Below are 27,917 nucleotides of genomic sequence, written 5' to 3'. Positions count from 1 at the left end.
TTTAGATAAGCATTCGTTTCCTCAGACTTACTGATTGGAAGTAATGGAATATTTTCGGTAAAAATATTTTCTATATCCTTAAATGCCTCGACAACCTGGGATATTTTAAACATATTGGCTTCCAATAAAGTAATCCATTTCACAATAAGGGACCGTTCAAGTATTACGTAACGCAGGTTGGGGGGGGGGGGGTTAAAAATCTTCAAAAATTGCGTTAGGCGTTAGTTAAACTCCCATAAGAGTGCGTTACGTAGGGGGGGGGGGTTAAAAATCTTCAAAAATCGCGTTACGTAATACTTGAACGCTCCCTAATTGGTGTTAGCAACTGCTACTTTTTGCAACTTTATCCAAAATATTTTATCCAGACAGTTCCGTTTAATATTCCGTGAACATTTTTAATGTTCTCCCTCTATGACCACAAGCATTTGTAAAGCACTTTTAGACGCAATAAGGCTATGCATACAGTTAAGGATTGGACCCTACCTATTTTTTACAGGAAGTTTTAATGATATAACCATGTGGTAGTTTTGAAGCTGGATTTTATTAAATCGGGCAACAGATATTTGGGAACTAGTTACATTTTAATTATAATAATAATGAAGCTAATATTTCAATTTTCAATTAAATTTAAAAAAAAATCAACAAATCATTCAACCACGAAAAGAAACTAAAAACAATTGGCAGTGGTGTAGCCGGTGTAGGTTAGCTGGTCGTGTGAATTAAATAGCGCTACTTCCACGTAAATTCACGTCACGTCATGTCACTGACTCCTATGTCCGAAAGGCTCTTGGAAATATTCTCAAAAGTTCTCTGAAATATTATGGAAAGTTCTCGGAAATATTATGAAGAGATCTCGGAAATATTCTCGAAAGTTTTCGGAAAGACTAGCAAACCAGCACCTTAACATTGACCTTTTCCAAACTTATAGCAAGCTCCTGAGTCAGGTTTTAGTAAACATTGACTAAGACTTATTGTTCTGTAAAAATAATAATAATAATAAACTCAAAAGTGACTTGTCTGCTTTTGTCCGCCGACCACACTAATTAATGTCCTTAGGTATGATTGTTTGTGTAATTTGTATTAGTAACTTATTTATATTGATAATTTGTATTTTTTGTTCTCTCTATTGTATGTAATTTATATTTTAACCTATTGTTTTTTTTGTAAATGGTTGTAACCGTATATAAATAAATAAATAAATATGTAAATAAATATTCTCAAGAATTTTCCATTGAAGTTTCCAGGAATATTCGCAGTCAGGAGAATATTTCCATTTTTTATAGGCGAATATTCTCGGAAACTTTCCAATTTTCGCAAATATTCGCTTGGAAATATTCTCGACTCACATCACTATACTTATGTATGCTGAAGATTCTCTCGCTCTGCCGAGATTCACTTTGACACATTCGGAATAGGAAACATACGACACACAAATTCCTACCTTACACTATTAACTGCTAAAATCAACTTAATCTTTCATTAAAAAAAGAAGAATTATTAGAAATAGTGGGAGTGTCTACTAATCTCATAAAATTTTGTGGAGTTTATTTCTACAAAATATTTTTATTTTGTACAATAAATAATTTTCTCATTTGTTATCAATACATTATAATGGTGTAAATAAATAATTATTGATTGGGGTAAGGTTTATGCTATTTTTATGTCTGTTTACTGTTAATAATATTGGCTATGAGCAGGTGCGTTGGTTGGGTAGTAATTTCCAGTCACTTCTGACAACTGAAGTTCCCAAAAAAGAAATGACTAACGTCAGTGTCAAAGTGAATCTCGATAGAGCGAATTCAGTATACCTATGATAACAAGATAGAGAAAAAATAAGTCTCATAAGTTTAAACTAAGCTTTATTTTTAAACCAAGAGGAGTAAACTAAAAAGACAGATTCACACCCAAGAAAGTCACTAGAAATATCACCAAATACATCTTCTTTTTTGGTTGATCATATCAGCCTTTGTAGAGCAACCTGTAGAGCATGTTAAATAAAACAACAGTTTTTTATATAAAAACAGACTAAAAATCTAAAAATTAAAGGAATAACGCAGAGAATACAAAAAATTGCTGATATAACTTAATTAACCTATGGAATGCCAAAAGTGTTAGAATTTTATAAATGTCATTAGTGTCAAAATTGAGTGGAGTAAACTTGCCTGAGGTTGGACCAATTACAAACAAGCTTTATGGCGCGAGAAATTTGAATTACTCCTCTTGGTTTAAAAACAGACTAACTCATAGGTACTTCAATCTTCTGACATATTCTGCTCAAGTTCAAACCGCAAGATCAACTTGTTCTGAAGGTTCTCGTTGCTAAAGTGTCATGCTAATCTTTATTTTATCTGCAGCAAGGCAGAAAAACTGCACAGATGTGTTGAACCAGGTTCCGAGGTTCTTTAACCAGGATGTTCTTCTTCCTGGACCTCGCTTTCCAAATATTATTGTGTAATACGTGATTTTGTTCATGAGAACTTGTAGGTTGCTGCTGAATTCCTGCTTCTTTTAGTATTTGCATCATCTTGACGTGCTGTACTCATCAGACTTAGACATGGAATTTTGTATTGTTTTCTTGACAACTTCATAGATTCATGATAATGATGCGACATTTTCACCTTTCCCCTTCTATTTAAAATCTGTAATGTTTGTTCCATCTTTAAAGCATTTCTCTTGCGTTTACCACTGGTTATTGCGATTTTGAAAACAAAGAAATATGTTAAGAATATAGCAGAATAGTGAATTTTCTCTAGTGTGCAACTAAATTTCACACATACGGGGTAATACACAGCAGCAAATGATTTCCAGGGATTCCCAGCGCACTGTTTCTATCAATATTGCATTATGTGTCTCCCTCACGTCGTATACAGTTTCTGGCTAGTGATTTACAGTGACAGTATTTCGATAAAACCTCAGAAATGCAATTTCAGTAACGGAAAATCATAGCATGGATAATCCGCCTGATAATCCTTGCATGGATAATCAGGGTTCTAGTGTATATCCAAATGTTGATGTTTATTTTGTATATTTGGTATTGTGATTTCAATACCAATGTAGCCTCTGCTGCAGGTGACATCTCCCAGATGCAGTCAAACTTAGGATATTGAGGTCCAGTCACTTGATTAAGGTATTTAAATAGGAAAACAAGCTTAGCTGTTTTTTGACACCACAACCTATTTCGAAGTTTGGACTGAACTAATTCAAAAGATGAAAAATATCTCCCTAAAGGTGCTGTAGCTGTACTAGCTGTTAACAATTGAATGCTATGCTGGAACAGTGTTGTAACCGCCAATAGTTTCATATTGGGTTTTCCATAGAACTATATGTGCAAATAATGTACTGACAACTGTAGACAATATTATGAGACTTTACTTTATGCATCCTATAATCTATCATATTATGCTCATAAAGATTCCTTTTTTTCAAAATAGGTAATAATAAAGTGTTCTTTTCAACTTGTCGACAAAATCTGCTTTGGTGTTTGCAATGTTGTTCCAGCATCGCGTTCAATTGCTCACATAACTCAACAATTTTTTGTTTTCATGAAGGCCAGTCATTCTCATTTATAGTTAGATATTCCCCCCAAACCAATGGGATTGTTTTTCGAAAATGTTCACCATACATATAAGTACAGTGCACAGATTCTAAAGGTGCCGGTGGGGGATGGCGTCTATACACAGTATTATAGTTGGTGTATGAGAGAGAAAGGATTTGAAATAATGAAATAACAAATTTTATATTACAGTAAAACCTGCCATATCCGGATCAATGTGGCGACAGACCGATCCGGATATGAAAAAATCTGGATATCAAGACCACTTCTTTTATAGTCTCTGAAACGTTTTCTCCTTCATACATTCCAGTAATCAACGCCGTCAATAACTTTCGTCGATAGACACGTTTTATAGATTCTATAATATGTACATTATTTCGCCATTTTTTAGTTCTTTTGGGTCAGGATAAGAGGGTGCGTTGTCCAACAGCAGGACTGCCTTTCTCGGAAGATCCGGACGGCAGAACCGTCTGGATATGAGGAGGTCCGGATATGACAGGTCTGATATGGCAGGTTGTACTGTATTTGTTATTTCATTATTTTGAATACTTTCTCATACACTGACTATAATAGTACGCATAGACGCCATCCCCCACTGGCACCTTTAGAATCTCTGCACTGTAGTTAGTTAGTTTGGAAATAGTTTCTTCTGCTTTATTATCCCTTAATCACCCATGTGAACTGCAAATTTTTTTATCAATGTTAAAGGCGATATTAAGAATCGGAGTGATATATCATCTCTTACTCATATATCAACTTTACATGACTCCAACTTGACAGAACACATAGTTCTGCCAATAGAACACAATCAATAATAATAATTACAAGATAGAAAACACTATATTACGCTCAATACGCTGGATTGACTACAGGATTGTAACTGATGAGGAAATTTCTCTAACATATCTAACGAACGTGTGTTAGAGACCATCCACAGCATTGATCAACATCATAAAACTGAGAAAGGTTCAATACTTTGGTCATAATAATAAGAGGACCTAAATATCGCTTACTCCTGTTGATCATTCAGGGCAAAATCTAAGAAAAAAGCTGGGCCAGAAGAAAACAACTGTCCTGGCTGTGTAACATTAGACAATGGATCAGTTAAACGGTTGAGGAATTGTTTCATATAGCTGCCAACCGAGAATCATTTCATCAGCTTGTTAATACTACAATAATAATGCTTGAAAATAAGCACGGCACACAAAGAAGAAGAAGAATACACTAACAAGATCCAACATTCCTCATTACATCTAAATAACTTTTGGTTGCTAGTTTGGTTAACAGTTTCAATTAAAAAAAAAAGAAATATAATAATTATATAAAATAAACTTTAATTACACTTTTAACAATACCTTCTGCCCACACGCAATGGAATATGTGTACATCCATTGTAGGCCAAAGCCCGAATTAGTTTTCACTATTAGACCAGAGAACTAAGGAATTCCCCGTGACATTCGTTGATACAGGTATCTAAGAACTGCTTTGGGTAAATTTAGTTACAACAATATCCAATAGAAAAATTATGCAAAAGATCAAACTTATAAGCAATATTTAAAAAATTAAAAATCGTTATTTGATTTTAAATATTAAAGGTGGAGACCAGTAAGCTATATGGAAAGGTGATACAATTTTGCTGAAGAAGCATAGAAAATTCTTTAAAATGAGTGTTTGAAAAGTTATTATTGTTAATTTGTAGCTTAGTTATTGGGAAAATAGCTTCAAAAGTCGATTTTTTGAAAATTATTAATAATTTTTCTAAAAATACACAAAAAACTTTAATGTCGCGTGAGTTTAGCAACAATATCACAAGTATTCAGCTATTAAAATTTCAAGAAGTTTCACTTAATAGTTATTGCAAAATTGAAATTGTTTATCCCAAAAAGTTTTTATCTATGGCATTATTATGCGTGAACTATTCTTCTTTCTTCTTTTGCCCTTTAATTCGTCCAATTCTGAACATAGGCTTCCCCCAGTTTCCTCCATTCGCTTCTGTTTAGTGCTTTCTGTTTCCAGTGCGTTCCTCCTATCTTTTTAATGTCGTCTCCCCATCTCATCTGGGGTCGTCCTCTTGCTCTCTTTCCTGTCCATGGTCTCCATTGTTGTATCGTGCTATTCCACCTATTGTCCGTTTGTCTAGCGTTATGACCTGCGAAGCTCCATTTTAGCCTGGTTATATGTTGACCTGCCTCTTTGACTTTTGTTCTATTTCTGACCTAGTTGTTTTGCTTTTTGTCTGTCAATTTTACTCCTAACATTGCTCTCTCCATGGCTCTTTGTGTCTTTATTATTTTATCCATGTTTGCCTTGGTCAAGGTCCATGTTTGGCATGCGTATGTGAGAATTGGGAGTATGCACTGGTCAAACACTCTTGTTTTTAAGTATTGTTGTATTTTTTTATTCTTTAGGACCCATTTTAATTTTCCAAATCCTGCCCAGGCTAATCTGACCCTTCTTTTTACCTCCGCTGTTTGGTTTTCCTTATTTATTTTTTATAATCTGTCCCAAATATATATAATCATTAACCGCTTCTATTGTGGTGTCGTTTACTATTACGTTTCTATTGTCTTGTGTGTTTGTCATTGTTCTTGTTTTGGCAAAATTCATTTTTAGACCTATTTGTTCGGATTCATTTGCTAGTTCGGTTAGCATGGTTTGTAGTTCTTCAAAACTTGATGCTATGACTACTACATCGTCTGCATATCTTAGGTGGTTTAGTTTCTTTCCATTTATGTTTATTCCCATGTTTGTCCATTCCATTGTTTTGAAAACATCTTCCAGTGCTAATGTAAATAGTTTAGGAGAAATAACATCTCCCTGTCGCACTCCTCTGTTAATTGGTATGGGTTTTGTGGTTTCTTCCAATTGTACTGTCATTGTTGCTTTCTTATATATATTATGTATTAGCATTCTGTATCTGGAATCTATTCGACAGTTGTTTATAGCTTTTTCTATTGCCCACATTTCCACGCTGTCAAATGCTTTTTCGTAGTCAACGAACGCTAAGTGCAGATCTATATGGTATTCGTTAGCTTTTTCTATTAGTGTCCTAATTGTTAGAAGATGGTCAGTGGTGCTATATCCCTTTCGGAATCCTGCCTGCTCTACGGGTCGGTACGTGAACTATTAGGTCTACATAAATTCTGAAGACATCAAATCAAAGAGAAAGGCACATTTTATCAAATTACAGTAGAACCCCGTAAATCCGAACCCCGCGAATCCGAATTTTCGGCAAATCCGAACCAACGGAAAGTGAAAAAAATTTAAAAATTCAAGACAAAAACTTAAAAACATGTTTATTATACAGAGTAAAGCCAGAAAATTGGACAATGTAGGATTACTAGGACATTGACATTTAAAATTTCTTGAAAATAAATATTATATTTTAATATATAGGTTTTATAAAGTGTTTATTAAGATTAAACACAAACTTACTTTGGTGCTCTCATAGTCAACTTGAGTCCAAAAATATTGTCCACACTCTTGCGAGAACGTTTGGCTACTCAAAATCACAATAAAAGCTTTGAACTACTAGTTAATGCTAACTTTCGGATAATCCAAACTTTTCGGAATCCGAACAGGCTGTCCCCCCAATTAGTTCGGATTTGCGGGGTTCTACTGTAGATCAGTTTTTGATTAAAAAGTTTATAATAAATGTTGTAAAATAATTTTGAAAAAGTAATGTTATTTTAAGCTTATAAACAATTAAAATAACTCAGACGCATTAACATGTAGGGTAGGAAGTTAATTTTTTTTTTATTTGGCATGTTGGTATTCTTATACAAACTGAAACAAAAAGATAATGCCCTACGACCCTTAAAACTCGAGTTAGCTACTTTTTTTTCAAAAATTCACCGGGGCTTTGTTTATAAACATTAGAATATTTAAAAAGCAACATTTAAACGACTGAAAGATCATGTTTATACAAAAAATAATTCAAAACTAATTCAAATATTCAAACTTCAATAATTCAAAAATAATTTAAAAGTAAAGCGATTCTGTCCCTCTTGAATTTATTATCAAAAACTTAAATCACAACTACACATTTATAAAAGTCACAATACCTCCGGTTGTATTCAACGAAAATTGATGTTCTTTTTGAAGTGAATACTTCTCATCGCTTGATATGGAAATTTGTCGCCAAATACTAAATTCGTATTTGGCGTCATAAAAAAATCGTGACGCGAGTGGTAAGCTTGCGGTATACCGTAATATACATATTACAGTGCGTCCATAAAGTGACGCATAAATTCATTATTTCGCAAACCAGTGACTTGAAGGAAAAATCCCGAAACAGGTCGATTTTTATTTTTAAATTTCGATTTTCTGGCATATATCAAACTAGTGACGTCATCTACCTGGGCCTGATGACGTAATCGATGATTTTTTTAAATGAGAATAGGTGTCATGTAATAGCTTATTTGAAAGGGTATTCAATTCTCTATTCAATAATATAAACATTAACATATTTATTTATACAGGGTGTTCAAAAAAAATTAATCAAAATAATTGAGACAAAAAGAAAATGAAAAGAAAAAAAAATGTTTATTTGACAAATAAATATTGCTTTTTGCTTAAATTCAATGTTAAAGCTGCCACCCACCTGCCTCTTGCCCTCTTGGCAGTTTGAACAGCTTCCTTTAAGCGAAAATCAATGTTTATTTTTCAAACAATTTTTTTTCTGTTTTCTGACAGCAGTAAAATGTATCTAGAATTAAATAAATTGCATACATTCTTCTTTTTGTGTCAATTAATTTAATTAAAAAAAATTGTTGGACACCCTTTATAAATAATTATGTTAATGTTTATATTAGTGAATAGAGAATTAAATACCCTCTCAAATGAGCTATCACATGACCCCTATTCTCATTTAAAAAAATCATCGAATACGTCATCAAGCCCAGATTGATGACGTCACTAGTATGATATCTAACAAAGTCGCCGTTTCACGAAATAATGAATTTATGCGTTACTTAATGAGAAATATAATGAAAGAAATATAATTTATTAGTAGTAAAGTTTACAAAAAAACACAACCACAACATACATAATTTTCGAAACAATTAAAAACTACTTTTGTATGTAAGTGTAACAAATAAAGAAAGAAAAATAATATAATTTATTAGCTATAAATTTTACAAAAAAAAAACACAAAATACAACATTTTGTGAAAACAATTAAAACTACTTTTGTATGTAAATGTAACAAATAAAGAACGAAAAATAATTTATCAGTAAAAAATTTTACAAAAAAAAAACATGAACACAAAATACAACATTTTTGAAAAAATTAAAAGCTACTTTTAATAAAATATGTTAAATATTTAATTACATAAGTTGTTCAAAATTACCTCCTAACACATTTATGTATGAATGAGTTATGTCATTGAATGAGGTACTTACACTACGAAGCATTTGTAAATTAACACTTCAAAATACACTTTGTACACTATTTTTCATCTCATCTTTTGTTGTTGGAGGCATTTTATAACCTTCGTTCTTAAAGTAACTCCAAAAAAATCGGTCCAGTTTATTAAATTCTGATAATCTGGGTGGCCACGCTACTGGTCCATGGAAAACTGAAAATATCTCGAAAACTAATAAATTTAGACATAGGGAATGTTGTATACAAATTAAAGTATTGTTATGACAGTTCCGTAGATTGATCCTACATCGAAAAAGTCCCTCGACGTGAAAGAAGATGTAGTCACGTACGAGAATGTTCTGGATGTCATGGAATAACCCAGAAATGTCTGGTGACGTCTAGAACGTCAGGAATCTATATAAACATGTGTTTGACATTTTATAGTTCAGTTGTAATTCAGATTTTGAAGTTTGCAGTTATCAGTTTGTTAAAGTATTGTAATTTCTGTTCGAGTCGAATAAAGATATTTACAAGAAGTGTAACAGTATGGTAATGGTACTTCTAGATAGTGATATGAAATACAGGGTGTTCCATTTACAATTACTAAGAAAATAATGTACTTGCGTTTTGACTCACCCTGTATTCAATATAAAGAAAATTAGCAATATCAATCATTTATGACAATAAATCAATTTTGACAATAAATAAAAAATATGGCATCAATAAACCATTGCCGTTTTGCTTATTAAACGCTTTTATTTAGTTCAATAGTTTGCGTCAAATCTTTAGACGTTAATTTGACTGCCTTTTCTTCAATGCAAATGAATGAAAATTTGCAGACATATGCATTCACGGGAACAATACACGAATAGTCAATAAACATTTTTTTTTCATGTTTATTAATTGTTTAAATAAAAAAAAACGATTTTAATTGAAAACGCTTAAATTCTCTTGTTTTTTACAATGTAAAAACTTGAAACTTTGACGGATTGTATAGCTAATGATATGAACAATACATAATTTCACTTTTTACGTTAATTGTTTCCGTTATGCTTCATTAATAAACAATAAAGTTTCAATTTTTTTGCCGATTCCGAATACTTTTCATGTTGGTACATCATTATGTTTTATACATATTTTAATAAACATGACGATATATTTGAATGTTTGAAAAGTGTAAAGACTAAAAAGTAAAAAATAAAAAAATATGAAAAAAAAAATTTAAGAAACGCTTTTCTTTAGTTACGAGTGACTAAAATTAAAAATATTATAAAAAATCAACTAAAAAGCAAAAAATAAAAAAAATGAAAAATCTAACACATTCGTTAAAGAAAAGTGTGGGGCGAAAACCGTTTATTCGATGAACACGCGCCACGCTTTTCTTTGACGAATGTGTTAGATTTTTCATCTTTTTTTATTTTTTGCTTTTTAGTTGATTTTTTCATAATATTTTTAATTTTAGTCACTCGTAACTAAAGAAAAGCGTTTCTTAAAAATTTTTTTTCATATTTTTTTATTTTTATTTATACAGGGAGTTGAACTTGTTACGATTTTCATATAAAATTGGTTATAACGTTGTAAATACCCTGTATAACATAACAAATCTTTATATTTTTGTAAAGGAGAAACTAAGAAGATTTTGAATATAAAATAAAATACAGGGAGTTCCACTTAAAAAGACATAAGTTTGGTCTGCCACTATGTTATCGAACACCCTGTAACAGTCTAACTAATTTTGTAATGTGAAGCTCAAAGTTGGCTACAATTTTTGTTATTAACTTTTATCGCTATCTATTACTACAACGGATCTACGGAGCTTTACCCCACTAATCAATCACCCTGTATATAAGTGACTGAAGCTATACTAACTTATAGTAAATTTACAATCAAGATGCATTAGAACAAACCAAGACACGTTAAATGCTACTAGGAGCACTCCCGAATCATAATTTACAATGTATATACATTGTAAATCCCAAATCATGATTTCCAAAGTTTATACATTGTAAATTATGATTCGGGAGTGCTCCTAGTAGCATTTAACGTGTCTTAGTTTGTTTATTTCTACTGCATCTTAATTGTAAACTTAGTATAGTTCTGCTTAACATATTTCATAATATTTATTAAAAATTCTAAGGTTTATCTATTAGCAGTTGCCAAAATGTGTGATAGATTTAATTAAGGAAAATATTTCATTTCAATTAGTTTGAAAATTAATTTATTAGATTTTTCTAAATATTTGTTATAGCCAAAGAAAATAGGATTAAGATATGTGTAAGAACCTATACCACAACTGCAGGATGGGGTCGGTAATATGCTAAACTTAGATAAATGCTGCACAACACAAATCGATCATGATTCGTTTTTAGGCACTTGTCGAGAAGAATTTGTTGGCCAAGATATATAGCCCGATCAAAGAACAATCTGACCCAAAAAAAAATAAAGGAAGAATGAAAATTTGGGAATAGGTAGTTGAAGTTGTCTATTATTATATAAGAAAAAGTTTACAATTCTACATCCCCTCCATTTTTCAAAAATAGAGGGGAATACCCCCTCTCAAAGGTGAAAAATATACATTCAAAATAAGTCCGGAATTGGATAAAATGACTAATTCTAAGCAACTTTTGTTCTATAGAGTTTTTTCCCTAAGTCAATACTTTTCGAGTTAGTTGCAAGTGAATATGTTCATTTTTAACAGAAAAAAACATGTTTTTGGATGTACGCATGAGGTCTGTAGACCCAGTAGAAGCAGAGTTGTAGCTAATGAAAAGTAGGTTCTTCTTCATAAAATTCCAAATCGAATATTTCAATGTGAAATAACCCAAAAACAGAGCACTTTTCGGGGAAATTCATTTCAACTTTTTAAAGTGTTTAAAAAAATGATTATTTTTGTTTTTTTTTAACTTGTAGCATTAAAAGTAAGTGAGTTACACTCAAAATATTGTTGGTCCCTTTTATTTTTTGGTAAAAAAATCGCGAAAATCACCCCCTAATTAGCATCACAAATAAATTGTATCATTACCACTTCACAATTTACTTTGCTTATGTATTATTTATATGATCTGTAAGTTTCATCGGTTCAAAGTGCTTATTTTTGAAAAAGCTGTAGTTAAAATAGCTTGAACAAGTAACTAATCACTAGTTTAGGCAAATTTTGAACAGCCATAGCATAATCAATTTTAGTATAACAAGAAAACAAAAAAGGAAAAATATTCAGAAAAGCAAAACGTACATTTTATTACTCTTTAAGATTTTTGGTATTACTAATAATTTTTAAGTTAATTCCATAAACAATTCCATTTTTTTTCCAAATAAAAAAAATGTTTTATTTTAAACCCAATTTTTTTCAAAACTTAGCACTTTGAACCAATGAAACTTATAGATAATATAAACAATACATAAGTAAAGTAACTTGTGAAGCGGTTACGATTAATTTTATTTAGGAAGCTAATTAGGGGGGGAGGGGGGTGATTTTCGCGATTTTTGTACCAAAAAATAAAAGGGACCAACAATATTTTGAGCGTAACTCACTTATTTTTAATGATAGAAATTTTTTTAAAAAACAAAAATAAACCTTTTTTTAAACACTTTAAAAAAGTTGTAATGAATTTTCCCCGAAAAGTGCTCTGTTTTTTGGTTATTTCACATTGAAATATTCGATTTGGAATTTGACGAAGAAGAACCTACTTTTCATTAGCTACAACTCTGCTTATACTGGGTCTGCAGACCTCACGCGTACACCATTTTTTTTTACACCATTTTTACACCAAGTTTTTATAAGCTATATTTTTACTAAGAATATTTTTTCGCTAGAGTACTTTTTGAGTTATCTGCGAAAAACCGTCCATAAACATGTTTTTTTTTTGTTAAAAATGAACATATTCACTCGCAAATAACTCGAAAAGTATTGACTTGGTGAAAAAACGCTACAGAACAAAAGTTGCTTAGAATTCGTCATTTTAACCAATTCCGGGCCTATTTTGAACGTATATTTTTTCAGTCACGAGAAAATATTTTTCACCTCGTATTTCCCAATTTTTGTAAAATGGAGGTGATGTGGAATTGTAAACTTTTTCTTATATAATAATAGACAATTTCAACTACCTATTTCCAAATTTTCATCCTTTCTTTATTTTTTGGAGGTTTTCGTAAAATTTTGTGTTCCCTGATCGGGCTATTAGGGTGTAGGAGTGTATCTGGAAATACATAATTTGCGAGTTTTCAACAATATTCTCCCATTGTTGCTTCCATTTTAACCATATTTTGCTTTTTTTTTAATTAAATATACCCTCACTTTATAAATATTGCAAAAGAATGTTTACTGAATGTATTAAACCTTTATAACTAGTTGTTTTTTTTTTAAATATTAAGTGGAAAATACTTTTTAATTAATACTGAGCAAACTAAATTTTTCAGAGACCAATAAGATAGCCAGAGAAGGTGCTTCCCACACAAAAAATGATAAAAGTTCAAAAAGTTTAAATACATCAAGTAAAGCAGGTGGTCTTGAAGAAGTTCATAACAGCTCAAAAAGAGTTGAAGTGGATATTGTAGATATAGAAGGTAAGAAAGTTGACAACGAAAAAAATGAAAATGTGGTTACTATATCTATTAAGGATGTCGATGGTATAGATTCAGATTGGGATGAAAATGAATTGCTTAGACAACTGGAGAGACGTATAGAAAAAAAGGAGATCTCAAAAGGTATGTATTTTTTCTTTGTGTGTATACATATACAGCGTGTCTACTTAAGTTGGAAACATAAGGGAAACATTTTTAATATTAATTTTACGAAAAAAAGTTATTCTTCATAAAAAGTTCTGCATACTCTAGAACCTATGATTCAATCATCAGATATAACATTTTATCAATATTATACGAGGTATGTCAAAAAATGTGAATTTCGTTCGAGAGTAAAGTACATACTTTTATTTCTCTCAATATCGAAAATTCTTGTTATGAAAATTTGTTTGGAATTAAAAAGTAAGATCAAATATGCAATTACATGCTTCTAATTGAAAAAAAAAAATAATTTCCAAGTTTTTCTCAAATTTATGGATACTTAACTTCGTTTAATTTATTACACATATGATATCTCTTTTATTATTACTTTTACGAAAAAAGTATTCTTTATAAAAAGTTCTATATGTCCTAGGACCTAAGATGCAACCATCAGATATCACATTTTATTAATTTTATACGAGGTATGTCAAAAGTATGAATTTCACTCAGGAGTAAAGTACCTTTATTTTTCACAATATCGAAAATTTTTATTATAAAAAGTTGTTTAGAATTAAAAACTATGTCCCAATATGCAATTACATCCTTCTAATTGAAATATTGTGAAATATAAAGGTACTACAGGGTGTAACAAAAATACAGGTCATAAATTAAATCACATATTCTGGGACCAGAAATAGTTCGATTGAAGCTAACTTACCTTAGTACAAATATGCACACAAAAAAAGTTACAGCCTTTTGAATTTACAAAATGAAAATCGTTTTTTTCCGATATATCGAAAACTATTAAAGATTTTTTAATGAAAATGGACATGTGGCATTCTTATGGCATGAACATCCTAAAAAGAAATTATATTGAAATTTGTGCATCCCATAAAAAATTTATGGGGGTTTTGTTCCCCTAAACCCCCCCAAACTTTTATGTGCGTCCCAATTAAATTATTTTTGTAGTACCATTAGTTAAACACAATGTTTTTAAAACTTTTTAAGGCAAAAAAGTTTTAAAAACATTGTGTTTAACTATTTGTGCCACAATAATAATTTAATTGAAACTTACACAAAAGTTTGGGGGGGTTTAAGGGAACAAAACCCCCATAAAATTTTTATGGGGTACACAAATTTCACTATAATTTTTTTTCAGATGTTCCTATCATAAGAATGTCACATGTCCGCTTTCAATAAGAAACCTCAAACAGTGTTCGATCTATTGAAAAAAAATCGATTTTTATTTTGTAACTTCAAAGGGCTGTAACTTTTTTTAGGTGCACATTTGTACTAAGGTAAGTTAGGTTCAATCAAACTATTTTTGGTCCCAGAATATGTGATTTAATTTATGACCTGTATTTTTGTTACACCCTGTATACTTGTCAAGAAGTCCTTTGTACTTAAAGGACGTAAGTATTTGTATTGAAATAATACTCGATGTAAAATACTTTATTTTAAAGAATTATGCACATGGTTTCCATTTTCTATCGCAGTATTAAGTATATGACAGCTGTCGTTCAGATGACAGTAGTACCAACCTACATTCATGGTTAAGGGAGTTTTACACGAACATAACAATACTCATGAGCGAAATTCATATTTTTTGACACACCTCGTATAAAATAAACAAAGTTGATATATCATGGTTGTATCTTAGATTTTACACTATGCTGAGCTTTTTATGAAGAATAACTTTTTTTTCGTAAAATGAATAATAAAAGAGTTATCATATTTGTAATAAATAAAAACGATGTTGGGTATTCATAAATTTGAGAAAAAATTGTAAAATATTTTTCTTTTCAATTAGAAGCATGTAATTGCATATTTGATCTTAGTTTTCAATTCCAAACAACTTTTCATAATAAGAATTTTCCATATTCAGAGAAATAAAGGTGCTTTACCCTTGAACGAAATTAATATTTTTTGACATACCTCGTATAATATTAATAAAATTTGATATCTGTTGATTGAATTTTAGGTTTTAGAGCATGCTGAACTTTTTATGAAAAATAATTTTTTTTCGTAAAATAAATAATAAAAAAGTTTCCCATATGTTTCCAACTTAAGTAGACACGCTGTAGATAAAACGAAAACATGAAAACAGTCTAAGACAAATCTTACATTTTAGAAAAAGGGGTGAACCTTTGGCCTGATGGTGATTTGGTAGAATTAGTGGAAAGGATGGAAGCTGCTCTGCCGGAGAATGACATGAAACCATTTTTGAGAAGGGCAGAAGTGCTTGAATGGGATAAAGTAAGTAATATATTTATTGTTTACTAGAAATGGACATGTTAACAGTATTTTATTAATTCATAACTAATGACATTAACAATGTTATATTAATCTAGAAACATATAAAACACTAGTAACTAAAGTAGAAATTAGTCGCCTTAAATACTACACGAATAAAAGTAGCTGCCGGGAGCAGCTGATCTAAGTGATCAGCTGTTCGTATTTCATAATCTAAATAACCTATGCGTCTGATCACCTTTCCAAATACCTACTGTTGGTCACTGCAGTACATTCTAGCCTGAACTCTGTCTCCCATGGCAAATTCCCTACCATAGTCGTCTAGTCGCAACATAGGGACACCCGTGTAGTCTAAGAGCTGGTGAACCCTCCAACTAACGGTCGTCCTGTAAGGCTAGAAATTTGTCTAGTGATAATTCATAGCACACCAAGGCTAAAAACCATGACCTGGCAGGCATCAGCGGTGCACGTGTATCTACCAGGTGAATCTAAAAGTGCAAATTTAGGGGGTAAAATAAACTTTCTCCTGTAAGGTTTAAATTTAAGTATGTGTTTGAGTAAGTCATTTAGAAGAAATGTGTACAATGACAGGCGATTCTGAAGAGCATAAGACCTTGCCAGGCGAGGGGAAAGATTAGAGGTTTTTCCTAAAATTATTCTTTTTGCATCGAACAAATTTTTTTTAGGTTTTTTGAATCATTTCAAACAGAAAAGGTCTTTAGTGATTTTTCTCTTAAGTTAATAGTTTTTGTTATATAAGCGATTGAAAATTTTGAAAATTGCGAAATCGGCCATTTTTAACCCTAAATCGGACATTTATCTAAAAATTTCAATGTTGCCAAGGTACGTAGATATTCTTTAAACATTGATTGATGAAATCCCAAAGAGTTTTTTGCAATAAAATATCGAAAACCCCTTTGTTTTTTTAATTGCTAATCAAGTGGACTCGACTCTGTAGTATAAGTGAGGATGTTTGAGTTTGCATAAATTCATTATCTCGAGAATGGGCAAATTTCAAGAGAAATCCTCAGACAGGTCGATTTTTATTTTTGAATTAGGACTTTTTGGCATATATATAATACTAGTGACGTCATCCATCTGGGCGTGATGACGTAATCGATGATTTTTTTAAATAAGAGTAGGGGTTTGTGTTATAGCTCATTTAAAAGGTTATTTATTTCTCTATTCAGTAATATAAACATTAACATAATTATTTATACAGGGTGTACAAAAAAAAATTTTTTTTCAATTTGTCAAATTTAATCAAAGTTAATTTAATAAAAAACTTTTTTTTGTACACCCTGCATAAATAATTATGTTAATGTTTATATTAGTGAATAAAGAATTAAATAACCTTTCAAACGAGCTATCACACAACCCCTACTCTCATTTAAAAAAATCATCGATTACGTCATCACGCTCAGATGGATGACGTCGCTAGTATTATATATATGCTAAAAATTCCTAATTCAAAAATAAAAATCGACCTGTCTGAGGATTTCTCTTGAAATTTGCCCATTCTCGAGATAATGAATTTATGCCAACTCAAACGCCCTCACTTATACTACAGTGTCGCGCCCGCTTGATTAGCAATTAAAAAACAAAGGGGTTTCCGATATCGTATTGCAAAAAACTCTTTGGGATTTCATCAATCAATGTTTAAAGAATATCTACCTACCTTGGCAACATTGAAGTTTTTAGATAAATGTCCGATTTAGGGTTAAAAATGGCCGATTTCGCAATTTCCAAAATTTTCAATCGCTTATATAACAAAAACTATTAACTTAAGAGAAAAATCACTAAAGACCTTTTCTGTTTGGAATGATTCAAAAAACTTAAAAAAAATTTGTTCGATGCAAAAAAAATAATTTTAGGAAAAACCCCCAATCTTTCCCCTCGCCTGGCAAGGTCTTATGCTCTTCAGAATCGCCTGTCATTGTACACATTTCTTCTAAATGACTTACTCAAAACACATACTTAAATTTAAACCTTACAGGAGAAAGTTTATTTTACCCCCTAAATTTGCACTTTTCGATTCACCTGGTAGATACACGTGCACCGCTGATGCCTGCCAGGTCATGGTTTTTAGCCTTGGTGTGCTATGAATTATCACTAGAAAATTTTCTAGCCTTACAGGACGACCGTTAGTCGGAGGGTTCACTAGCTCTTAGACTAGTGTGCACTTTTAGCTCGCCGCGATGTGATGGTGGTATTATAGGTTTTTTTGGTCGCTGAATCCAATGGAAGTGGTCTGGAAGCCCAAATGTGGTGCGTTTAATTGTTATTAACAAATTATGGTAAAATTAGGTGTTTTTCAGGAATTATTAGAAGCCCTCTAAATAAATTGATGGTGTTAAGGTCTTCTCTGGTGTATTTTTGGTCGTTGAATCGAATGCGACTAGTCGCGATTATTCAAAATATGTTTTATTTTGTTAATAACAAAATAATTGTTTATTCGCCGAAAAGCTCGAAATGCGCTATCTACAGCAAGTTTGTAGTCTTTTTTATAGTATTTTTATACGCTAAATCGATTGCCGCTAGTCGTGATAGCTTAAACCACGTTCCTACTTTGTTATTAATAAATTATTGCAAAAATAACGGTTTATAGTACGTTCACTCACGGTTTTTGCTCTAGATTTTAAAAAACCACTTGGATTGACATGAAATTTGGCATACACGTAGCTAAAATGTCGAACAAAACAAGTGATATTGTGCCGATGTCTGCTTTTACCCTGGGGGTGAGTTTCATCCCTTTTCGAGGGTGAAAAAATAAACCTTTAAAATAAGTCCGGAATTGGATAAACTGATTAATTCTAAGCAACTTTTGTTCTATACAGTTTTTTCACTAAGTCAATTCTTTTCGAGTTATTTGGTTTTTATTTGTTGAAAAATGAACATTTTATTCACTCGCAAATAACTCGAAAAGTATTGACTTAGTGAACAAACTGTATAGAACAAAAGTTGCTTAGAATTAATCACTTGTTTATCCAATTCCGGACCTATTTTAAAGGTTTCTTTTTTCACCCTCGAAACAGGGTGAAATTCACCCCAGGGTAAAAGCACACATTGGCACAATATCAATTGTTTTGTTTGACATGTTAACTACGTTCATGCCAAATTTCATGTCATTCCAAGTGGTTTTTTTAAAATACAGAGCAAAAACCGTGAGTAAACGTACTATAAACCGTTATTTTTGCAATAATTTATTCATAACAAAGTAGGAACGAGGTTTAAGCTATCACTAGTGACAATCGATTTAGCGTATAAAAATACTATGAAAAGACTACAAACTTGCTGTAGATAACGCATTTCGAGCTTTTCGGCGAATAAACAATTATTTTGTTATTAACCAAATAAGAACATATTTTAAGTAATCGCGACTAGTTGCATTCGATTCAGCCACCAAAAATACACCAGAGAGGACCTTAACACTATCAAGTTATTTACAGGGCTTCTAATAATTCCTGAAAACACCTAATTTTACCATAATTTGTTAATAACAATTAAATGCACCACATTTGGGCTTCCAGATCACTTCCATTGGATTCAGTGACCAAAAAAACCTATAATACCACCATCAAATCGCGGTGAGCTAAAAGTGCCCACGGGACCCCCTATGTTGCGACTTGACTACCAGGTATAGGCCTGTTGTGGCCTGTAGCGGTCTGTTTGCAAGGTTTTCTTAACTTTGCATGACGATTCGTTCTAATTTCTTGTCCGAACATAAGCTTATGCGAGGTGAAACTTTTAACACCTGGTGTATAACGTGATCGGTAAACGCGTACATAAGTAGTTTAAGTAGTTTATCAGTTAAGCTATTGATCTCCCCCGCTGAGCTGCGCAGGGTTCTTTTTATAGTTTGTACAAATCGTTCTGCTTGATCGTTCGTTGCTGGATGATATGGGGCAATAGTTCTATGGGTGATACCGATAGAAATTTGTTTAAATTCTGCTTAAACAAATTGTCGGCCAAAACAATTAGAAAATTCAAAATCACTTATTAAAAATTATCAACGTCGCGAATCGTTTCTATAGTAAAACTATCCACATCTACAGCTAATCAGTTGTCGATCAACTGAACGCTCCCTTCCATAGTTTAAAGTTTGCAACGTCTATTCCTATTTCGGTTCAGCTGTACCCACATACAGGGTAGCGAGAAAGTATGGAAACACGATAATTTCTCGGAAACCGCTAAAACGATTTTTATAGATTTTGGTGGGTAAGGATCTTTTAATGCCGTCGATATTATAGTGGTAATTACATTGTTGTCAAATCTTCCGTTTTTCTGTAAATCTAATGAACTTTCTTATTTTAAATGGAACACCCTGTATATTTTTTACGTTTTGAAGTCCTTAAGAAATACTGATTATTTTTCATGTTATATTCCCTATACCTAATTGCCGTAGTGTCGGAGTTATTACTACATTTATTAAAAAAAAAAAAAGAATGTGTGTGTACTTTGTACGCACGTAAGAAGTTATACTTCTATTATAATATAATCTAACTTCATATTATGATTTCGACGAAATCAATATACCTATCTACTTTAACCCGGGAGTAGTCGCGCTCACTTCTGTAACGTGAATAGTCGCGTGTTAGATTCTATCTCAAAATACGAATTTAAATACGAGTTTACAACAAATTTTTATTTCATAGTATTTTTATTTACTTGTTATGTTAGAAATATTATTTCTAACAATTATTAAAGCTAATTGGCTATCCCCAAAGCCATAAATTCCACAAAAAAAAAAAAGAAGAAGAAGAAGAAGAAGAAAAAAAAAATCCTACGCATTACTACACCCTTCCTCGAGGCACTTACGAAATTTTTTCAAAATTGCAAAATTTTTCATCAAGTTATCGCGAAAAAGGATAAAATGTGAGATTCTATCTAACGACGCGACTACTCGCGGGTTAAACAGTTTTTTTGTATTGTATTTAAATATTAAACTAATTTTAGAAAGAACAAAAAGAATACCAAAAATTAAAAAAAAAAGAATTTGTCCGGATTTGAACGGAGAACCTCTCGATCCCTAGGCGAATGCTCTACCGATCAGCTACCACCGTTTTTGTATTCAGTCGATCATTTCTCGGACATAATTACAATCACGGTGACAGATATAATAAATATATTTACTAAAAACACTAATAATATATTCTTTTCACGCACACCTTATTTGCGCTACATAACTTAAAAGTTGTAGCGACTAATATCATACTGTCGGTGTGCGCATGCGCCAGGGAATGTAAAAATTCACCCTCGTGCCTAAAGAAGAATAACTTCAAAAATTTTAAACAAATTATAAAAATTAATTTTTTCGGCACGAGTAGACATTATTTTAAGTTCTTTGGATCATTGGGAACAAAAAAAGTCTTTCGTAAATTTCTTATAAAGTCAGTCGTTTCCGAGTTATAAACAATTTAAAACTGAAAAAAATCGAAAAATGACGATTCAGAGGTTCAAAAACACAAGTAAAATATATTATTTTTGAAACTACGAAGAGCCTAAATTTAAGTACAAACCTTATTGTATCAGATACGGATAAGTGATTTGTTCTTATTTCATTTTAAAACATTGTTTTTTAATAATTGTTAATGCAGCCCGATCGCCCGTCCTCTCATATGCGCTTCATTAACAATTAAAAAAACAATGTTTTAGAATAAAACCTGCCAAAAATTCTTATAGGGAGCTGATAGAAGAAAGTTTGAACTTAAATTTAGGTACCTCGTAATTTCAGAAATTATTTTTTTTCTTGTGTTTTTGAACCTTGAAAATCGTCATTTTTCAATTTTTTTCAGTTTTAAATTGTTTATACATAACTCGGAAACAATTAACTTTACAAGAAAATTACAAAAAACCTTTTTTGTTTCCAATGATCCAAAGAACCTAAAAATAACGTCTACCCGGGCCAAACAATTTGATTTTTATAATTTATTGAATTTTTTTTTATAAATGTAGCAATAACTCCGAAATTACGGCATTTAGGTATAGGGAATATAATATGAAAAATAATCAGTATTTCTTAATTACTTCAAAACGTAAAAAATATACAGGGTATTCCATTTAAAATAAGAAAGTTCATTAGATTTCCAGGAAAACGGAAGATTTGACAACAATGTAATTACCACTATAATATCGGCGGCATTAAAAGACCCTTACCCACCAAAATCTATAAAAATCGTTCTAGCAGTTTCCGAGAGATTACCGTGTTTCCATACATTCTCGCTACCCTGTATAGTGTTTTTTTATTATTATTTTGTATTATTACAATCTTTTGTTAACTCAAATGTATGTATTCCAGATTGCTTTTAAGAATTACTCCGTTGAGGAGTGTAAAAAGACATGGTCTGGAGTTTTGAGGAATATTAGAAAATATCGAATTTTAAAGGAAGTACTTAACGATGCTAAAGAGTGGATACAGACTCCAAAAAAGAAAAAATCAAAAAAAGTTACAAGGCATCCTGATATGCCAAGAAGACCACTTTCTGCATACTTCATTTATTATTTAAAGAAAAAAGATGAGGTACAAGCTCAGAATCCCGGTATGGATGCTGTAAGTATTTTTTGTATTAACAATAATTACTATATTAATATTATGAACTTTGTAGACTGAATTGGCCAAAATGTGCAGTCAGCAGTTTAAGCTATTGTCCTCTGAAAAGATGGCAAAATATGAAAATATTGCAAAGACAAATAAAGACGAATACGACCAAAAAATGAAAGAATTTTAGTGAGTATATCTTTATTTTAAGCATTTTTGTTTAAATTTCTAATTAATGTAACGATAGGAAATGAGAGAAAACTATTTAAAACGGCATAGCGATATTAAGTTTCCGAAGTATCTTTTCGGAATTTTAATAGTGGAAGAACAGTTGAAAAATGTGCTAAGACAATCCAATTTGGGTAAATTGATTTAAATGGCAGCTTACTATTTTTATTGGGATACGGTAAAAACTGTCTTATCGAAAAAATAAGATACAAAAAGGTTTTAAAAACATTGTGTTTAATTAATGGTACCACAATAATAATTTAGTTGGAACGGACCAAACATTTGGGGGAGGGGGGGAGTTTAAGGGAACAAAACATGAACATATTAAAAAAGAAGCCGCATCTCGATAAAAACGGGCTTATCGAAAAAAACTAAGGCAAAAAATTTTACCAAATGGTACCACAGTCATAATTGAATTGGAACGTACACAAACACTTTGTTGTTTGTATGGAGGTTTAAGGGAACAAAACCCTCATAAAATTTTTATGGGGTGCACAAATTTCACTGTTATTTTTTTTAACGATAAGAAAGCCACATGTTCGTTTTAAATATAAAATATAGTGGACAAAATCGATTTTCATTTTGTAACTTCAAAGTGCTGTAACTTTTTTCATGTGCACATTTGTACTAAGGTAAGTTAAGTTCAATGGAACTATTGTTGGTCCCAGAATATGTGTTTTAATTTATGACCTACCTTTTTGTTATACCCTGTATGTATATGTATAATATACAGGGTGTTTGTAAATAAGTATGACAAACTTTAAGGGGTAATTCTACATGAAAAAATAACAGCTTGCTTTATAAACGTATTTATAATTATAATAAACGTATGTCCGCAAATGCTTTGTTTCCGAAATACGGGGGGATTTCAATATACAGGGTGTTCAAGGTCACTACGAATTTCTAAATATTTCTAATCCGGACCTGGTTTTTTCTTGTAATTAGTAGTTGACTGGTTTGGGTTCTAAATGAGACATATGTGCATCAAATATCAAAAAAATATACAAGGTATGTAGTTCTAAAGTTATGGCTTCGGAAAGAAATGGGCAAAATCGATAAAACACCCTGTAACTAGGTTATAAAAGTAGGTAGGGCAAAAAATGTAGTATAACTAGAACCATCTCAGAGACCTCCATTCACTATTCTAGTTTTTCTGTTTCCCAATGAAACACCCTGTAAAGAGGTTGTTTCATTGGGAAACGGAATGTTTTATCGATTTTGCCCATTTCTTTCCTAAGCCATAACTTTAGAACCACCCTATATATTTTTTTTATATTTGGTACACATATGTCTCATTCCAAACCCAAACGACCGACATACTAACCCTAAGAAAAATCCAGGTCCGGATTAACAAAAAAATTATAAAGTAATTGTGACCTTAAAACAGCCTGTATATTCAAATTTTGAAAATCTGTTTGCATATTTGAAGAGAGCACAAAAAGTAAGTTTAATGGTTCGCTTCAATTTTTCGGCCAGACAATTTTATGACTTTAATTTTGAAATTATATTGAATTTTTTAAGAACTCTGACATTAAAAAGCATATATTATAACTTTTAGTTATAAATTATTAAAGTTAATGAATAAATACTCATTTTAAAAATAATCAATACTTATTTACCACATTGGAACGACCCAATTACTAATCACAAGAAAAATCCAGGTCCGGATTAACAAAAAAAAAAAGAATGTGTGTGTACTTTGTACGCACGTAAGAAGTTATACTTCTATTATATGATTTAAACGAAATTAATATACTTTTATTTATATTTTATTTAAATATTAAACTAATTTATACTTACTACTTCTCAAACATTTTTATTAAAACAGTGCCATAAATTAAAATAATAAAAGAATAAAACACACACAAACACATTGAAAAATGCCACAAATGATTTCTGAACAATAATTTTCGGAATTTTTTTTAACTAAATACGTATTTTCTAAAAATAAAATTATATAATAAATACATTTACAATAAAAAAATGTATAAAAAAAATAAAAGTTTCTATTGTGGTTCGAACCCGCTTATTAGCGCAGTTAGTATTAAAATTTATTCACCTTAAACGCTTATCCACGGAGACTATACGTCATCATGTGCGAAGTTCAAGTAACTAAACGGATTAAACTTTTGACAATTCTGAATTAAATTTGATTTTGAATTGAAATTATTTAGAATTGAAAAAATACAACAAAACATATAGTAGAAAACAGTATATTAGGTGAATATTGATAGAAATTTTGATGGTAATCAAATTATGTAAATAAAAGTATTACATACTATGTATTTTGGTAGGTTCAAATAGGTAGGTACCTATGACATTTTTTATTAGGACACTGAAACATTTAAAATTATTACGTACCTGTTGCTTTTAAAAACTATTTAAAAAGTCACTACAATTATGAACTTTTTTGTTTCTGTCCTCACAACAATAAAACTAATATATTATACAACATTTGTTTACCTCCATATTGAACAATTATTATTGACAGATCATTTCAACACCCAATCAGAGCCCGTATAACGACTAATACCATACTGTCGGTGTGCGCATGCGCGCAGATTAATAATAAATAATCACCCTCATATCGCGCCTAAAGAAGTATAACTTCAAAAATATAAAGTAATTTTGACCTTGAAACAACACCCTGTATATTGAAATTTTGAAAATTTGTTTGCGTATTTTAAAAGAGCCATAAAAAACTGTGTTAAAAGGTGCATGTCAAATTTTTGCGCAGATAATTTAATTACGGCTATTTTGAAATCATATTTATTAATTCTGTGAAGGTGACACGAACTGCCAGAAAAATCAAGAACAATCCCAATGTTATTAGAAAATCGATTCGAAATCTTTTAAAACGAGCAAGGAAACGCCTCGAACAAAATGCGGACATTTTGAGCAACTGTTATAGTTCAAATATTGTTAATTTATGTTAAGTTGTTGAATTGTTTAAACAAATATTTTTTTATTAGATATAGCTGCTTTTTTAAATTCTTTACTAAATCATTAAAATATCCTAATTCTCGCAATTCTAATTTTTTAATGATGTGCATACATCTACAAATACAGAGAATCCATGAAGCCAGCGTAGTAAATAAGTATTAAGTATTTTTAAAATAAGTATTGATTCATTAACAATAAATTATTAAAAGTTAATAATACCTGGTGTTTAATCTCAAAGTTCTTTAAAATTTCAATATAAATGTTGAATGGGTTGCATGTGAGAGTTCATTTTAAATGAAGTAAAAGACAGATCTACTCTCAATCATTTATTGTAACTACCGACGACCGGTTTCGCTCTTTAAAGTATGTAGAGCATCTTAAGGTCAACGGTTACAAGTAGCTAAATGATTCGGATACAAGGAGCTACTACCTCAGTATTCATTAAGGAGGGGGTATGGTTTGAAATCATCATATCAAGCACATTTTTGTGAATTTTTTTCGAAACTATGGTAGAATTATTTTATTTTTAAATTAAATAAACACGTTAAGTACGAGATGGATGACTTCAGAAATCCTAGAGTTAATGGAGGAAAGAAGAAAACATAAAGGCAGGAATAAGGAAAAATACAAAGAAATACAGAGGTTAATAATAAAGAAAATAAAAGAGGCCAAATCCACCTGGCTGACAAATCAATGCAGTGAAATAGAGGAATATTCTAAAAAACATGATAGCTTTAATATGCATAAGAAAATAAAGGAAATCACAAATACACAGCGAAAAAAGAAAGATGGCCTTCTTAAAGACATAAATGGAAAAATTATTATAGAAGTCAAAGAGAAATTAAAAAAGTGGAAGGCGTACATAACAGATCTGTTTGAGGATAATAGACAAAAACCGGAAGAAATGGATAGCGAAACGGGACCAGAGATCATAATGGAGGAAATCGAACAAGCAATACGAAACGCAAAAAACGGAAAAACTGTAGGTCCAGACGAAATACCTGCAGAATTACTGAAATGTCTAGACGATGAAACTCTACCTGTACTACTGGATCTGTTTAATGAAGTGTATAAAACCGGAAAAATACCTCAGGAATGGTTGGTGTCCACCTTTGTACCAATACCTAAAACAATATATGCCAAAGATTGTTCAGACTATAGGACAATATCACTAATAAGCCATACCCTCAAAATATTTCTAAAGGTGATTCATGGAAGATTATACAGAAAGCTAGAAAATGATATGGATGATACCCAATTTGGGTTCCGCAAAGGACTTGGAACAAGAGAGGCATTGTTTGCATTTAATGTCCTCTCTCAAAGATGCTTAGATATGAACCTGGATATTTATTCCTGTTTCATCGACTTCGAAAAAGCGTTCGACAGAGTCCGACATGAAAAACTAATAGAATTATTGAAAAACAGAGATATAGACAGACGAGACTTACGAATTATCATCAATCTGTATTGGAATCAAAAGGCCAATATAAAGATAGACGAACAAGAGTCCGAGAATATTGATATAAAGAGAGGGGTAAGACAGGGTTGTGTACTGTCGCCGCTACTGTTTAACGTGTACAGTGAAGCCATATTTCAGGAAGCGATAGCGGAACTAAGTGATGGAATCTCTATAAACGGAAGAACAGTAAATAACATAAGATTCGCTGATGACACCGTTATAATGGCAGACACCCTTGAGTCGCTACAAGAATTGTTAAATAGAATTAACGATTATTGCATTCGATATGGACTCAAAATAAACAAGAAAAAAACTAAATTTATGATTGTCTCAAAAACACAACATGGAAATGAAAGGTTAATACTAGAGCAAACCCAAATAGAAAAAGTAAAGACATACAAATATCTGGGAACCTGGTTTGATGACAAAAATGACCAAAGCAAAGAAATTAAAGTCCGAATTGAAACTGCAAGGCAGGCATTTATAAAAATGAAGACACTGCTTACAAACAAAGATCTTCAGTTGCCTCTCAGATTGAGGGCTCTAAGATGCTACATATTTTCTATTTTACTATACGGAATGGAAGCTTGGACATTGAAAAGGCAACATATAAGAAAAATAGTAGCGTTCGAAATGTGGTGTTACAGAAGAATGTTGAAAATTCAGTGGGTTCAAAGGATTACCGATGTTGAAGTGCTACGACGTTTAAATAAGGAGTTAGAAATTATGAACAGTATAAAAACAAGAAAACTAGAATATTTGGGTCACATTACCAGAGGAGAGAAATATGAGCTGCTGAGAGTTATTATGCAAGGAAGGATCCAAGGAAAAAGAAGCATAGGAAGAAGACGCATCTC

General features: G+C 31.3%; 1 protein-coding gene across 1 annotated transcript in view; it reads left to right on the top strand.

The window, feature by feature from the left end:
- Positions 1 to 27,917, top strand: part of LOC114332023 (nucleolar transcription factor 1-A) — a 73,481-nt gene that overhangs the window by 10,830 nt on the left and 34,734 nt on the right. Inside the window, exons 2-5 of the mRNA XM_050641482.1 lie at positions 13,334 to 13,621; positions 15,771 to 15,895; positions 22,191 to 22,442; positions 22,498 to 22,619. Of these exons, the coding sequence (XP_050497439.1) occupies positions 13,334 to 13,621; positions 15,771 to 15,895; positions 22,191 to 22,442; positions 22,498 to 22,619 (787 nt within the window). The remainder of the gene's footprint in view (positions 1 to 13,333; positions 13,622 to 15,770; positions 15,896 to 22,190; positions 22,443 to 22,497; positions 22,620 to 27,917) is intronic.

This window comes from Diabrotica virgifera, chromosome 10, assembly GCF_917563875.1.
Source record: "Diabrotica virgifera virgifera chromosome 10, PGI_DIABVI_V3a".
Classification (NCBI taxonomy): Eukaryota; Metazoa; Arthropoda; class Insecta; order Coleoptera; family Chrysomelidae; genus Diabrotica; species Diabrotica virgifera.
This window is presented reverse-complemented; position numbering and strand designations above follow the sequence as displayed.